General features: G+C 42.2%; 1 protein-coding gene across 2 annotated transcripts in view; it reads right to left on the bottom strand.

Annotated features, from left to right (window-relative positions):
* Positions 1-12,918: 12,918 nt before the first annotated feature.
* Positions 12,919-13,920, bottom strand: part of TMSB15C (thymosin beta 15C) — a 31,318-nt gene continuing 30,316 nt past the window's right edge. For both annotated transcript variants that reach the window (XM_027097522.1, XM_027097523.1), the window contains exon 3: positions 12,919-13,348. In XM_027097522.1, the coding sequence (XP_026953323.1) occupies positions 13,311-13,348 (38 nt within the window). In that variant the 3' untranslated portion in view covers positions 12,919-13,310. The remainder of the gene's footprint in view (positions 13,349-13,920) is intronic.

Genomic DNA, 13,920 nt, shown 5'->3' with positions numbered 1-13,920 from the left:
CAGTATATTCCGATTTGCTTTAAAGCCCAATACTGCATCATGATTGTGCAGTGTTTCATTTGAACATGTAAAATAAGTTGTAAATAACCCTTTTGACTAGGATGTAGAAGCTGGTAAAGGTTGTGTCTCTCAGGCAAACATTGAGACAAAAGACATATAAACTACAAAATTCAAAAAATATTTTGGGGTCATTCTGTGGAGAGACCAGAAACCAAATATTCCAGCTTGGACAGAGCACCACTTGCTGAAGAGTCAAATGTGGGGGCAGGACAGGACACTAGAGAGAGTTCACGCACAATTGCAAGTAAGAAGGGGGCCAATCTTGCCTCCAGCGATCTCTTTGAGATCTCTACAAACAGGATTTAAGCAAATAAGCCCCCTCATGAAGCTCATTACTTATTATTATTCAGGAAAGGTGAAACTTAAAAGGGTTTCAAAAAAGGAGCACTTGCTGCACAACTTGCCATTAAAATCTACCGTGAAATCAAGTGCATACCTTCCTCTGTGTAGGAACTACAAATTGTTGTACACACTGGGAACACAAAATTTCAGAACTCCAAACTCTTGGTAGAGCCAGGTGCCTTTTCTGAGAAGCAAGCGTGGACCACTTTGGAAAGAGCTGACCACAGAAAATCACGTAATGTCTGTCATGGTAATGGTTGCTGCATCAAAATGCCAGTTTCTCTCCATATGAAACAGAGATGCATCACCTAGGTTATTTTAGCGTGCTGGTCTCAAGGCTGTGGTCTCTGTAAAAGCATTCTAAGTGATCTAATACACCAGGACACTGCTACTGTGCTTTGCATGTTTTGCATTTGTGGATTCAGTAATGAAATAGGGTCATTTTTGTAACATATTACAAATTCAGCATAATAGAGCTGGAGAGTGAAGACTGGGCGTGCAAGGGTGAACAACACGTGGGAAATCGAGAAAGGAACCAAGATGGTGGGAATGTAGTTATTTATGCCGTTGAATTTGGGAAGCGGGAGTGAGCGATTGTGATTATCCACTTCAGTGGGTGCTTGAGGAAAGAAGGGCACCTAGTGAGCCGTCGCGATCTAACGGTGTGGTTTACTGTCAAGACAAACTGAGGGAGAGCCTTCACTGCCTAATCAACTAATTAGAACCATCAACGTGTGGATCATAGTATTGCTAGGACAAAAATACCGCATTCAGACTCTTTTCTCCACTACCCGTGTTATGGAATTCATTTAAAGCGTGGATCCAAACATGGTAAACGAATAACTAAATGCGAAAGTTCCAGGAAGAAAATCGATCGCAGATCCCAATCTCCCCGGAAAAAATTTAATCTTGGAACTGAAGGGTCTGCTCCAACTTGTTCAGGTAATCTGTTTCTATTCTTTTCGGTCTTTACTCTTGTTAAAAACCACCTTGTTGATACAGGGCTCAGAGGATGGGAGGCCCAATCAGAGAAGCTGAAGCACCACTCGTCTCTGAGTCAGCCAGTGAGAGGCCAGCAACGGTGAGCCACAACCCTGGGTCCTAAGTTCAAGCTGATTTCTGCGCTGAAGGGGTAAGTGCCTTCGTGGATGTTCAGCCTGGGTAGCAAAGAGGGTATCAGGTGTGATTATTTGCTTGCTCTTTGCTTGCTTCGTTGTATGTTTCTAATCGTGCTGGTTCCCTGGGGCTGACGTACAAAATGCCAGAGATTGGTTTCCTTGAAGGACACACGTACATAATATCTCACATTTCTGGAGATCGGAAGTCGAAATCACGAGGTCAGCGGGTTTGGTTCTTTCAGACTGGTGTGAAGGAAGCCTGTGTTCCAGGCCTCTCTCCTTGGCTTGTGGAGATGGCAGAGACACCCCTCCATCTGTTCCCAGTTTTCTCCCTCTATGAGGGTGTCTATGCCCATATTTCCCCTTTTAATGTGGGTACAGGTCACTTTGTGTTCGGGGTCATCCTAATGAAGGCAGTTTAAGTTGATTTCTTCTGTCGAGATCCTATCTCTGTATAGAATCACTCGTCAGGTGCCAAGATTTAGGACATCAACACAGGAGCTTTAGGCAGAAAGCATTCAACCCGCAAAGACATGAATTTTGAGATATAGGTGGGCATGTCTCCTGATTCTTCCATTCTCTTAAGAGGACACTGGTTCTGTTCACACATAAATGCTGGTTTGATGCTTACGAGGTGGTATAGTAACAGATTTGAGTTCTTCCAACACATGTAAGCATAGAATGTTGATGGAAAGTCTTACTTAAGCAGATCTTTATGGTGAATTAATGCATTCAAATCCCTGAGTTTGTGGGAAAAAGTGAATCTTTTCATCATAGTGCATCATTTACCAATTTCTGCGTTGTAAATTACTTCAATACTTAGTGGACTAAAGCAGCCATTATTTATTATTTCTCATGTATCTATGGGCCAGCTGAATGCTTCTGCTGTTATGGGTGGTACTTGTCAGGATTTTCGTGTAGCCCTCCTTTCTTTTCTCATCATCCCGGGTACAGTTCATCTCCCATTGCTTCAAATTTAATAGTGTATTGAAAGGACTTTTCTCTGTGTGCTAAAATTGATGTTTGATTGTAAGCAGTGTTTTGTCGATACTCCTATAACCATAATAATAAAAAGGAGAACACTGCTGACTGCATATGGGAAAATCAGGTGACACATTCCACGTAATTTTCCTCAAGAATGTGAAGAGTGAATGGTTTTTAATCACCTTTTCAAAGTTTCTGACTTTCCACCACTGTGAAGAGGGAAGATATTCTATCATTTCAGTCCTTGTAAGTGCTTAAAAATGTGAATTGTGATTTGTTTTAGACACCAGTGTTTCTTCAGTTATGTTTGGCCTTCATTTTATACTCTGAAAATAATTTGTAAAATTCCCTGTTGATTAGCATGTGAAAGCATGAAAAGTATGTCACGAACCCAGTGAGATATATTATGGACAACCTACTGAAATCAGGCCCTGAGAAAAGAGACAGCACCGTCGGGGTGGGACAAAACAGAAAATGTTTTTTTAATGTTTTCAGAAACCCACAAACTCAGGAGAAAGAATTGGGCAAGGCAGGATACTAGAGGGAGCGTGACCACTCTGAGGTGTGTGGCTATGCAGGGGGCCAGTGCCTGATCGAGGAGAGCTCTAAAACTCTTTTTCCTCTGGTCCAGTGGAGGAGAACTCTGTTGGGCCATTAGCCCTGAGAAACTGTCCTTGGGGCCATCAGACGAAGGATTTATGATAAATGAGCAACCGGTATGAGAATCTTATTTTTTTGCATTCTTGTATATGATAAGGATCGTAGGAAAATATTTCAAAGAACCAAAAGGATTAGACTCCCAAGGAGACCAGGACAAACTACCACCAAAGGACCTGCAGGTAAATCCCTCTCTGTGGTACCTCCGGATGATCTCACACACCGGAAACAAAATTTTGGATGAGAAGAGCTCTAGGAAAAGCACGAGGACGACTGACACACAGGAAATGTAAGAAAGAGAGGAATACAGGGGTATGATGTTCAAGAGGCTAAGACCAAAGAAGTACATGTGTGATTACTGATTTCCAAAGGTGATTAAGGAGAAAGGGCACCCCGTGAGTAAACATGATCTAACAGTGTGGTTTACTGCAATGATAAACTAAGGGAAAGAGCTTTACTGCTTAAACAACTAATGATAAGCGTCAACTCTGAGAAAATAGTATTATAAGGACAAACATAACCCATTCAACCTTTTTCAACATGACTAGTGTCAGGGAAGTCATTTAAAAGCAGAATCGAGGACCCAAACACAGCAGGGAAATAATGAAAGCAAAATGTCCAGGAAAAAATACCTCTCCAAGGTGGAAGAACCTGAAGTTACTAATCTGACTGGTTCAGATGGATGGTACTTGGTATTTTCCCCCCAAGAGTGCCTTCTCCTGTTCTTGGAAACGGAAACCTTTTTGACATGCACCGCAGCACCCTGGGGAGGATGCTGGAAGCATCCAATCAGAGCGGCCCAAGCACCACTCTGGATCGGCTCAGCCAATGTAAAGCCAATGAAAAGCAGGGAACTCACGGTAGGCCTATACCAGGCACTGCACCTGTCATGCTACGTCTATTCTCTCATTCAGTCCTAATCACAGCCCTTCTGAAATGGCGTTGTAAATAGTACACCCATTTCAAAGTTGAATGTCCTGAGGCTCAAGGAGAGAGAAGTCACTGTAGGCTGGGATGGTCAAGTCATCTTCACAGAGAAGGTAGGATTTGAGCCAAGACTGGGAATGTGAATAGGATTAGGAAAGGGAGAGGGTGAGGGGCCGAGGCTTCACGGGAGTGAGGAGGAACAGCTGGCCCACAAAGCGCTGAGTCGGCCATTCCCAAAGCCAGCGAAGTAAGGAGGCACTTTCCACCTGCTCCCTAGCAACTTCCCATCACAACTCGGAGCTGCGTTATCTCTGCCACTTCACTAACGTGAGGCTCTGGAGGGAAAAGTCATCCAGCCTTATCTCGCTGTCAGCCCTAAGCAAACTGATGGGGCCAAGGCAGCCAGGAGAGCGTGTCCATACAGCTGTCTGGCAGCAAGTCTCACCCCCACCCCTCCGGTTGCCTGAGGGCTTGAATCTCAGGCCTGAGAATAAGTATAACCTCCATTCGCTGGGCACTCCATCGGCATTGTCTCACTGAGTCCTCACAACAGTCTTGTAGACCCTATTCAACAGAGGAGGAAACTGAGGTCCAGAGAGGCCAAGTCACTTACCCAAAGCACCACATCTAGTAAGAGGGACAGCTGGAGTTTCAACCCAGGTCTAATCTGACTCCAAAACCTGTGTCCTTAATCACTCTTGCTGTGGAGCCTGGTGCTACTAGCTCACAGCAGCTCCAGGACCCAAACAGACACCATCACCATGTTGTGTGCCTTTTCCTTGTTAACGCAGCTTCGCAACTCTATTTGTCTCCAGAAAACAAAGGCACCAGAATTCTGAGGAGAACAAATCAAGAAAAGGTGATGCATTCTCCTTTTCCCACTCACCGTTGTGCTCTCCAAATCCCCAAGCCCCAAGAGATGTTCTTACTCTTTCCCCAGGTCTTTTCCCTTAAAGGGTGTCCACACACCCTGATTTTCCCTGTTGTCCCAGCACAATTATACAATGGAATATATATATAAAGAAACGAAATTGAGTTATTTGTAGTGAGGTTGACGGACCTAGAGCCTGTCATACAGAGAGAAGTAAGTCAGAAAGAGAAAGACAAATACCATATGCTAACACATATATATGGAATCTAAGGAAAAAATGTCATGAAGAACCTAGGGGTAAGACAGGAATAAAGACACACACCTACTGGAGAATGGACTTGAGGATATGGGGAGGGGGAAGGGTGAGCTGTGACAAACCGAGAGAGAGGCATGGACATATATACAGTAACAAACGCAAGGTAGATAGCTAGTGGGAAGCAGCCGCATGGCACAGGTATATCAGCTCGGTGCTTTGTGACCGCCTGGAGGGGTGGGATAGGGAGGGTGGGAGGGAGGGAGACGCAAGAGGGAAGAGATATGGGAACATATGTATATGTATAACTGATTCACTTTGTTATAAAGCAGAAACTAATACACCATTGTAAAGCAATTATACTCCAATAAAGATGTAAAAAAAGAGAGACAAAGGAGAATTTTCAACCAATTTAACAATAGAATTAGAAAACTTATCACAGTTAACCAAAAATTGAGTTTTAAAGCAAATCATAATAAATTTCCAAGGTTGACATGACAGAACATGTTCTTTCTCCACAGAAATCAGAGACTACAAATCAATTAAAAATAAAAGTAACAGGAAAATCACCAACTACTTCTGAATTAAATAATAACTCACAGAAACACAAACAAAAAGCCATTGGGCTAAGAGGAAAATTCAATGGAAATTAGATTATATTAACAATATAATTAATATTAATATTGGAACACTGCAAGGACACGGAGAAAGTCATCTTAGTTCTTTTACTGCTCACCATCTTTCTCTTAACTTAATGCAAAGGTCAAGAGAGATGTTCCTCTTCCAGCTCTGGATTCATATTACTAAATAACCATGTTTGAAAAGAAGTTTCAAGGAAGCACACCCAGGTTCATCCCAGCTCACCTCCCCACACACTTTGGGACAATGCTTGTGGCTCATGGGCTGTAGGACCTTATTGGCTGCTCCAGTGGACACTGGTGCTTAAGCTACTCTCATTGAACACTGCTGTCATCCTATGATACATAATTGTGGGTCATAAAGTTTTGTCTTTTAAATGTCATAAGAAATAGAATGTAAAAATTTAGAATTGGATAAGTCTGAACATATAGAAATAGTAACTTCAGAATTCAGGGATATGGAGAAGTAAATTGGGTCAAGAAATTTTAATTGAGATATTTGTGTACTATTTTTGGTTCCTCATTTATGTATATTAAATAATTCTGAATATGGGGTATGTTGAAAGAAGTTTGATTGTAGTACCTTTGATTTTTCTTATCAGTTTCTTCACTTTACCTTTAAAAACTTCTGGATTATTGTACCCTATCTCTTAGGGAGTTAAGGAATGAAAGAGGTAAATAAAATGTTTACAAAAATAATAATGACCTTAGAGATTACCAGAAAGGCTGGAACAGGAATTGTTTTTTGAACTTTCAAATTCAGTTATTTCCACAATGTGTTTCCATTTTTGCTTATGTTTTACAGTGTATTCTGTGATACAGATAATGTTGAAAAAAGTTTGAATGAGGTATGGTTGTCCTATTAATACTATTTTCTTAGGGTTGGAACTTATAGGTTGTTATTTAAGCAGTAAAGTCCTTGCTCTAATTTGTATTTTCAGTAGCCAGCACCATTAGATCATGATTGCCCTTTAGGCATCCATCTTCCTCAATCACCCTCTGAAGTGAATAACTGCATATGCTCATTTCTCCTCCAGGTCTTCAACATCAAACCCCATTTTCCCTCTCTCCTTCCTAGATGTCATGTATGTCACTAACCCTTGCACTTCTGCCTTCACAACCTATATGCTGCAGTTGTAACATTGGTTTACTAATGCCTGTGTTTGATTATTGGATTTACTAAATGTAACACACACCTAGCACAATAAAAACATCCTAGTTTCCTCACAGGAATTCACACATAATTGTATATGATCAGTGTGCAAGAAAAGTTCTGAAAAACATTTGTATATCATATGGGCAGACACTGGGATATTGAAGAAGCAACAATGAACACAATAGAAATTATGTAATTTTATAAAATATTGTTTTTATTATGGGTCCACAGTTCTGTTTTGAAACTGTGATGGTTCTGCAGTGAGTTTTTCACTTCCAAAACTATGTTCTGGTTGTATAAGACCATCTCGAGGTCCCATCCAGAGAAATTTAACTGCGGTTGATTTGGTGGAAGTTTTTCCTGGTATCCTTGGGAACCATATCCTTTTTTCACATTCTTTCTTAAGATTTTTCTAATATTCCACAAAAATAATAAATAATAATACTGATAAGGGGATTCATTTATCCTAAATCTGTACTCCAATGATCCTGAGGAGATCTGGAATGGGTGGTTGCAGGCCTGGGAGTCCCAGATCTAATGTCCACTTGCTGGTGGGAGGGGCCATGTCCCAGAGGTGTCCTGAACCTGGTGTTAGCCCATTGGTGGGTGGGACCAAATTCCAGGGCCACTGGCTGAGCAGCCCAAGGTGTCCTGAGCTGGTGTCTAGGGACAGGACCCTTGGGGTCCTGGGGCAGGTGCCAGCCTGCTTTGGTGTGGGATGGGTCCTGATATGGCAGGATGAAGGGCTGTGATGGTCCTGGGGCTGGTGTCTCCTCACTGGTGGGTGGTGGCTAGTGCCAGCCTGGTAGGCAGAGCTGGGTCCTGGGGTGTCTGGCTGCAGGGCCCAGGGGTCCCAGAGCTTGTGTTTTGGCCTACTTGTGGGCAGGGGTGAGGCCCAGGGATTCCCAGGACTAGTGTAGGTTCACTGGTGTGTGGAGCCGGGTCCTGGGAATGTGGGCTGCATGGCCCTGAGGGTCCTGGAGTTGGTGTTTCAGCTTACTGGTAGGCTGGACTGGGGTCTAGAGTATCATGGGATGGTGCCTACCCATTGATGGATGAGGTTGGTGCTGGGGCTAGTTCCAGCCCAGTGAAGCTGGGCCAGGTCCTGGGGTGGACTGGACTGGGTTCCAGGGTAGGTGTGGGCTTCAGGGGTCTCAAGGCAGCAGGCCTGCTGGTGGATAGGGCTGTGTCTTTGCCTGGGCTTTTGCTTGGCCTGAGATGTCACAGTACTGGTGCTGATAGGCTGCTGGTCAGAGCTGGGTTCCAGCACTAACAGTCTAGAAGGAGGATTCCAAAATAGCACTTGCCAGTACCAGTGTCATGTGGTAGAACCAGCTCCCCCAAATGGCTGCCGCCTCTGTTTATATCCCCATGGTGAGCTCCAGTTGCCTTCTGCCTCTCCAGGAGGCTCTCCAAGATCAGCAGATTGGTCTAACACAGGCTCCTTTCAAATTACTGCTTCTGCCCTAGATCCCCAAGCTTGTTAGATTTTGTGTGTGCCTTTTAAGAGTGAAGTCTCTATTTCCCACAGCCCTCTGGCTCTCCTGAAAGTAAGCTTCACTGGCCTTCAAAGCCAAGCGTTCTGGGGGCTCATCTTCCTGGTGCAGGACCCCCAGTCTGGGGAGCCTAATGTGGGGCTTGGATCACTTATTCCTTGAGGAGAACCTCTGCAATTGCAATTATCCTCCCATTAGTAGGTTGCCCACCTTGAAGGTATGGGTCTTGACCATGTCTCCACCTCCTTAACCGTGTACCAAGTTTAAAATTATTTTCTTCACAATACTTAGATTCTAAAAGTATTCCAAAGGCTAAAATTGGTGAAGATCTATTGGGTGAAAAATATATACTCACCTAATTCTCTAAGAAACCTCCTTAGGGAGAGAAAATATATCAATAAAGTGGGAAATATTTTAAAATTAAAAGCACAATGCTTTCAAGAATCTTTGATAATACATGCAAAGTTATTTATACATGTATGAATGTAAAATAGTATAGAAATTGAACCAAATTATAGAAATTGATCCAAACAAGGATTTAAGGATAAACAAGAACTGAAGAGATGGAGATCATCAATGAGCCAAATGGCCAAGCTTCCAGGGGTGTATATGGTCAGACTTTCAAGGAGGAGTTAATTCTGATGCTAATTAAATAGTTCGAGATTATGAATGAAAAGACTATTTTATTTCAACAAATACAATATGATGATAAAACTTATTGAAGAAAGCATGCTAAACAAATTTCTGAGCAGTCTCATTTATATATGAGGATACAAAAGTCCTACTTGAAATATTATCAAATAAATCTGGTTTCACATTACAAAAAAGACTAATAAGGGAAATAGCGTTACTGCTGTAAATAAGAAATTACAAACAAACAAACAAGCAAAATGGTTATGAAGAACCTAGGGGCAGGACAGGAATAAAGACGCAGATGTAGAGCATTTGAGGACACGGGGAGGGGGAAGGGTAAGCTGGGACGAAGTGAGAGAGTGGCATGGACTAATATACACTACCAAATGTAAAATAGATAGCTAGTGGGAAGCAGCCGCATAGCACAGGGAGATCAGCTCGGTGCTTTGTGATCACCTAGAGGGGCGGGATAGGGAGGGTGGGAAGGAGATGCAAGAGGGAGAAGATATGGGGATATATGTACACATATAGCTGATTCACTTTGTTATACAGCAGAAACTAACACACCATTATAAAGCAATTATACTCCAATAAAGATGTTAAGGAAAAAAAAAAGAAATTACAAGCACCAAATCAGGGGATCATCATTCATAAAACAGAATATGCCATACAAACTTTTTTCAGCATGACCCTTATTGTGGAATTTATTAAAATAAATAATACATAATATTAGAGTCCAGAATTTTAAAAGTTCATGTAAAGGTACCTTTTTCAAGCTTCCTAGGAACTGAAAGTAACTAGGATAACTCATTCAGATTTATCTGATTCTATTATTTTCTGGTCTATACTTTTGCTTTTTAAAATGCAAAGCTTCATGACCTGCAAATATGCTTCACTAGATGATGAGAACATCTAGTCAGAGCAACCCAAGCTCCACCCTTCACTGGCTCAGCCAATGAAGGACCTGAAGACCCTCAGCCACAGCCGTTGGCTCAAAGTAGGAGCAGGTGACCTGAGTTGAGCAAATAAGTGCCTTCCTGGGTATTTTCTTGGAGACTGAGAATATTGGTGTGGTATTTTTTTTGACTGTGGTTTGCTCAGGGCCCTAAATCTCAATCCCTGCTAATGGCTATTGGAGAAAAAGTATTTCTCGGGTTAGACAGGCTAGAAAAGTAACCCCACATATATTTAAGAAATGCTGAGTAAAACTACTCTAGGTGAGCAATTGTTTTCCCTATCTCATGTATGTATGAGTACTCACTTACCAGCTACTGGTCTTTCACCTGCCACCATGTACGTCTCATATGTTCCCACTAAGTTTAATACTTAACACTGCTCAGGATGGAATCAATATGTCAATGAATAGGATGATTACCAGATGCAACTGAACAGTGGGAGTTATTATCCAACCCCAGCTCACCTGACAACATTCATTCTTTCCTTTAGGCCCACTAAAATCCAATCTTGTGGTGGATTACTGTACAAATACAGAGGTTGCTGAATCTATCATGGATGTATAGTATCTTTCTCAAGTTTGCAAATGGCAATGTTGAAAGGAGAGCAAATGTGTGGGATGACAGAATCAGGATACAAAGATATCTGATCATGAGCAAATTTGAGCGTGTCAGCAACCAGGATGCTTCCTCATCATGTAATTTGGATCCAAAGGATCCGGGAGGTATCATCAGGAGAAGACAGGGGCATAGAGGCAGGCACACAACTGCTGATTTCAACTATAGGAGCAGGGATTAACTACGTGGTGTGGGACTCTAGTACAGTCCTAGGACTATTGGATAGAAATTACATGGAGGCAGGTTTGGGCACAGTGTAAGCAGCCTGTTGCAGCAAGGGGCTGAGTAACTCTATTGGATAATTATTTCAGGCAAGAGGTAAGGTATTGGTGACCAACATGGTTACTTCCAACTCTCAAATCCTCTGGCTACTCTAAGCCCTGTGATGGTGTCACCTCACTGACATTTGAGCAGAGGTGACCCCCCACCCCCGGTTTTGCTTAGGGAAGTTTATGCTATTGCAGAGACCATAGTTTTCACCTCCTTTAAACCCAGTGATTATTCAAGAATGTCAGCTCTTAGAAGGGAGTGGTAAGATAATACTTGAGATTGCAAATAGGTATGGACAGCATAATCCCTTTTAGTCAGAAAATATATGAATATTAATAGACCACAATCAGGATGGTTATACACTCAAAGGTTAACGTGTAATTGGTGGGATTACAGGTGATTGGTTTTTATAAATTTCAAGTGAAAAATATATTGTTTTAAGGCAGTGATCTGTACTCGTCTATTTATATGTATTCCTTATTATATTAGCCAGCTAGGCTTGCCATAACAAAATACTGTAGACCAGGTGGATTAAACAACAGAAATTAATTTTCTCACAGTTCTGGAGGATAGAAGTCCCAAAATCAAGATCCAGCAGGGTCATTTTCTGGTGAAAACTCTCTTCCTGGCTTGCAAGTAGACACCTTCTTGTTGGGTCCTCACATGTTGGGGAGAGTGATGTGGTGTCTCTTCCTCTTCTTTTATGGCCACAGTACTATCAGATTATGGCCCCACCCTTATGGTCTCAATTAACCTTAATTACCTAAATACACTATCTCCAGATCCAGTCACATTTGGGGTTAGGGCTTCAGCATATGAAATTTTTTGAAGGGGAGACAATTCAGTCCAGAGCACTTATGCTCACCACAAACACCAAAAATACTTGGTTCATAAGACAGTGAATTCTGTTCAGAACAAGAATGAAACCAGAGGTTCAGTACTGTAGGTCATTAGAGGTTATTAGACGTCTGAGTTTATGCTCGATAGAAGATGTGATGTGCTTAGCACAGTATGGGTTAGCAAGTGTCTCTTGCCCCCTTCCCCATTCAACCCCAACCTTGGGTGACCCCTAACTTTAGTTGAAAAGCACTTTCCAAAAAGCAAGAAGAGTCCAGCTAAAATTCCAGCCCTTTACACCTTAGAAGATTAAATCAGACCCTGTGTTTTAATTTCCTCATTTCTAAGATAACGGAGTTAGTCCACGTGACTTCTTCTCCCAAGTTTCTCTATCTCTATGATTCCAACTCTAAGGAAAAAGCACTTAGCATCCCTGTTGGGAGGCAGACATACTGAATAATATCCTGCAAACTGAGAAGGAACTTTGAGACTGAAAAATGAAGCGAGCAGCTCCATAAAGTGCAATTATGAAGTTTCCTGTGGGTAACTTACATACAGGCATGGTAGATAGGGCAGACAGATAATCCAGAGGCATTCACAGCTGCACTGCACTGCCAAAAAGGGTACAGGGGAATTTAAAGGGGCCAAAACTAAAGTAGAATCTGACTACCAAGAGAGAAGCACGTCTGCACCAACTAGAATAGGAGTTTTTTCCTCTCCCCAGGGGCCTCATGACCATTAACCATCTATGTCAGCAAAAGGCACTCTTCCAGGTTTCATATCAGATGAAGGCAAGGGTAAAAGTTGATAGGGAACTCATCTGGCTTGGACTCACTCCTTGTAAATTAGGCTAAAGCTCAGTCACGTGGAAAGAGGAGGAGTTAGGACTGTGTGGACTAAGATGGAGCTGACAAAATGGAGTCAGTATGGTTCAGCCACACAATCCCCAAAGGCCCTCCTCTGTCCAGATCAGACAGAGGAGGGCCTTTCCCATGTGCCAAATCTGCTGAAGCAGCTTTCCTGCACCCATTTTTTGGCTGAAAAGTACCCTTGTGCACTTTCATTCCTTAGAAGACCACCAGGAATGAACCACAGGAGCCTATTATAAACATACTGATTATATTTATTATTTTATTGCTCCATTACAAATGAAAATAAACTGTGAGAAGATGCAAAAGCATGCAACTTCATGAAGATTATAAAGCAATAGAGGGAACCATTGTAGAAAGTTAAAAGTGGCTTATCCGGTAGGGGGTGCAAAGACTACAAGCACAAAGGTCATCAACGGTTAGATTATTGACAGCATCTGCCAACTGGAATTTATGCACCAATAGAAGTTTTAAAATGAATGTCAGGGAATGTAGGCTACCCCTGACCTCTTAGCCAGGGATTATGGGTGAGAAGACATCAGAAGATGCCTAAAATCTCTACAAAGTTTTACCAAAAACAAGACACTCAAGCAATGTCGAAATTTGCTCTTGCAAGGAGATCCCCATTTTACGATGTTTGACCACACTCTTTCTCCTGCTGGATAGCTGGGGAAAAAATAAACACAAAGAAATCATTAAGAGGGTATTTACCTAAGATTAAGTTCAGTTTCTTCCAAAAGAATTCCTTGCCAAGTAATTGGAGACTGCCATACCTTCTTTAAGTTTAGAATGCCAAGGCACTACCCACAAATCCTTAGTCAGGTATGTGTGTGTGCAAATTAATGAGCTGAACGTTTGTTAGGCTCAACTGTGTGTTTCTTTTTCCCCATTTGAGAGGTAGATTTATGCCGTTGCCATTTTTACCATGGATCACTCTGAGACTGGGGGGCATGTGAAGCACTTTCTTCAGATTTATCTATCACTATACAATTAGGAAGTTATGCCATTTCAGACAATTTTGACTAACTTTGGAACTTTCAAATAATGCTACATGACAAAACGTTTCCCTTGGTTTGGGGTTTCTCCTGCAGGCTGTAAGCGGGGAGGGCAAAATTGATCCCTTGAACCCTGGGAGACTTGAGTATACCCTATAACTAAACTGATTAGCTCACCTCATCTTGTCATCAGGTAGAGAAGGCCAAAACCACAGTTTGCATGGCTCATTAGGGATGAGATCA

The sequence above is a fragment of the Aethalodelphis obliquidens genome, unplaced genomic scaffold (assembly GCF_003676395.1).
Source record: "Aethalodelphis obliquidens isolate GAN/ISIS:26980383/991018 unplaced genomic scaffold, ASM367639v1 scaffold114, whole genome shotgun sequence".
Lineage (NCBI taxonomy): Eukaryota > Metazoa > Chordata > Mammalia > Artiodactyla > Delphinidae > Aethalodelphis > Aethalodelphis obliquidens.
The sequence above is the reverse complement of the archived record's forward strand: the minus strand, read 5'-3'. Positions and strand labels throughout refer to the sequence as shown.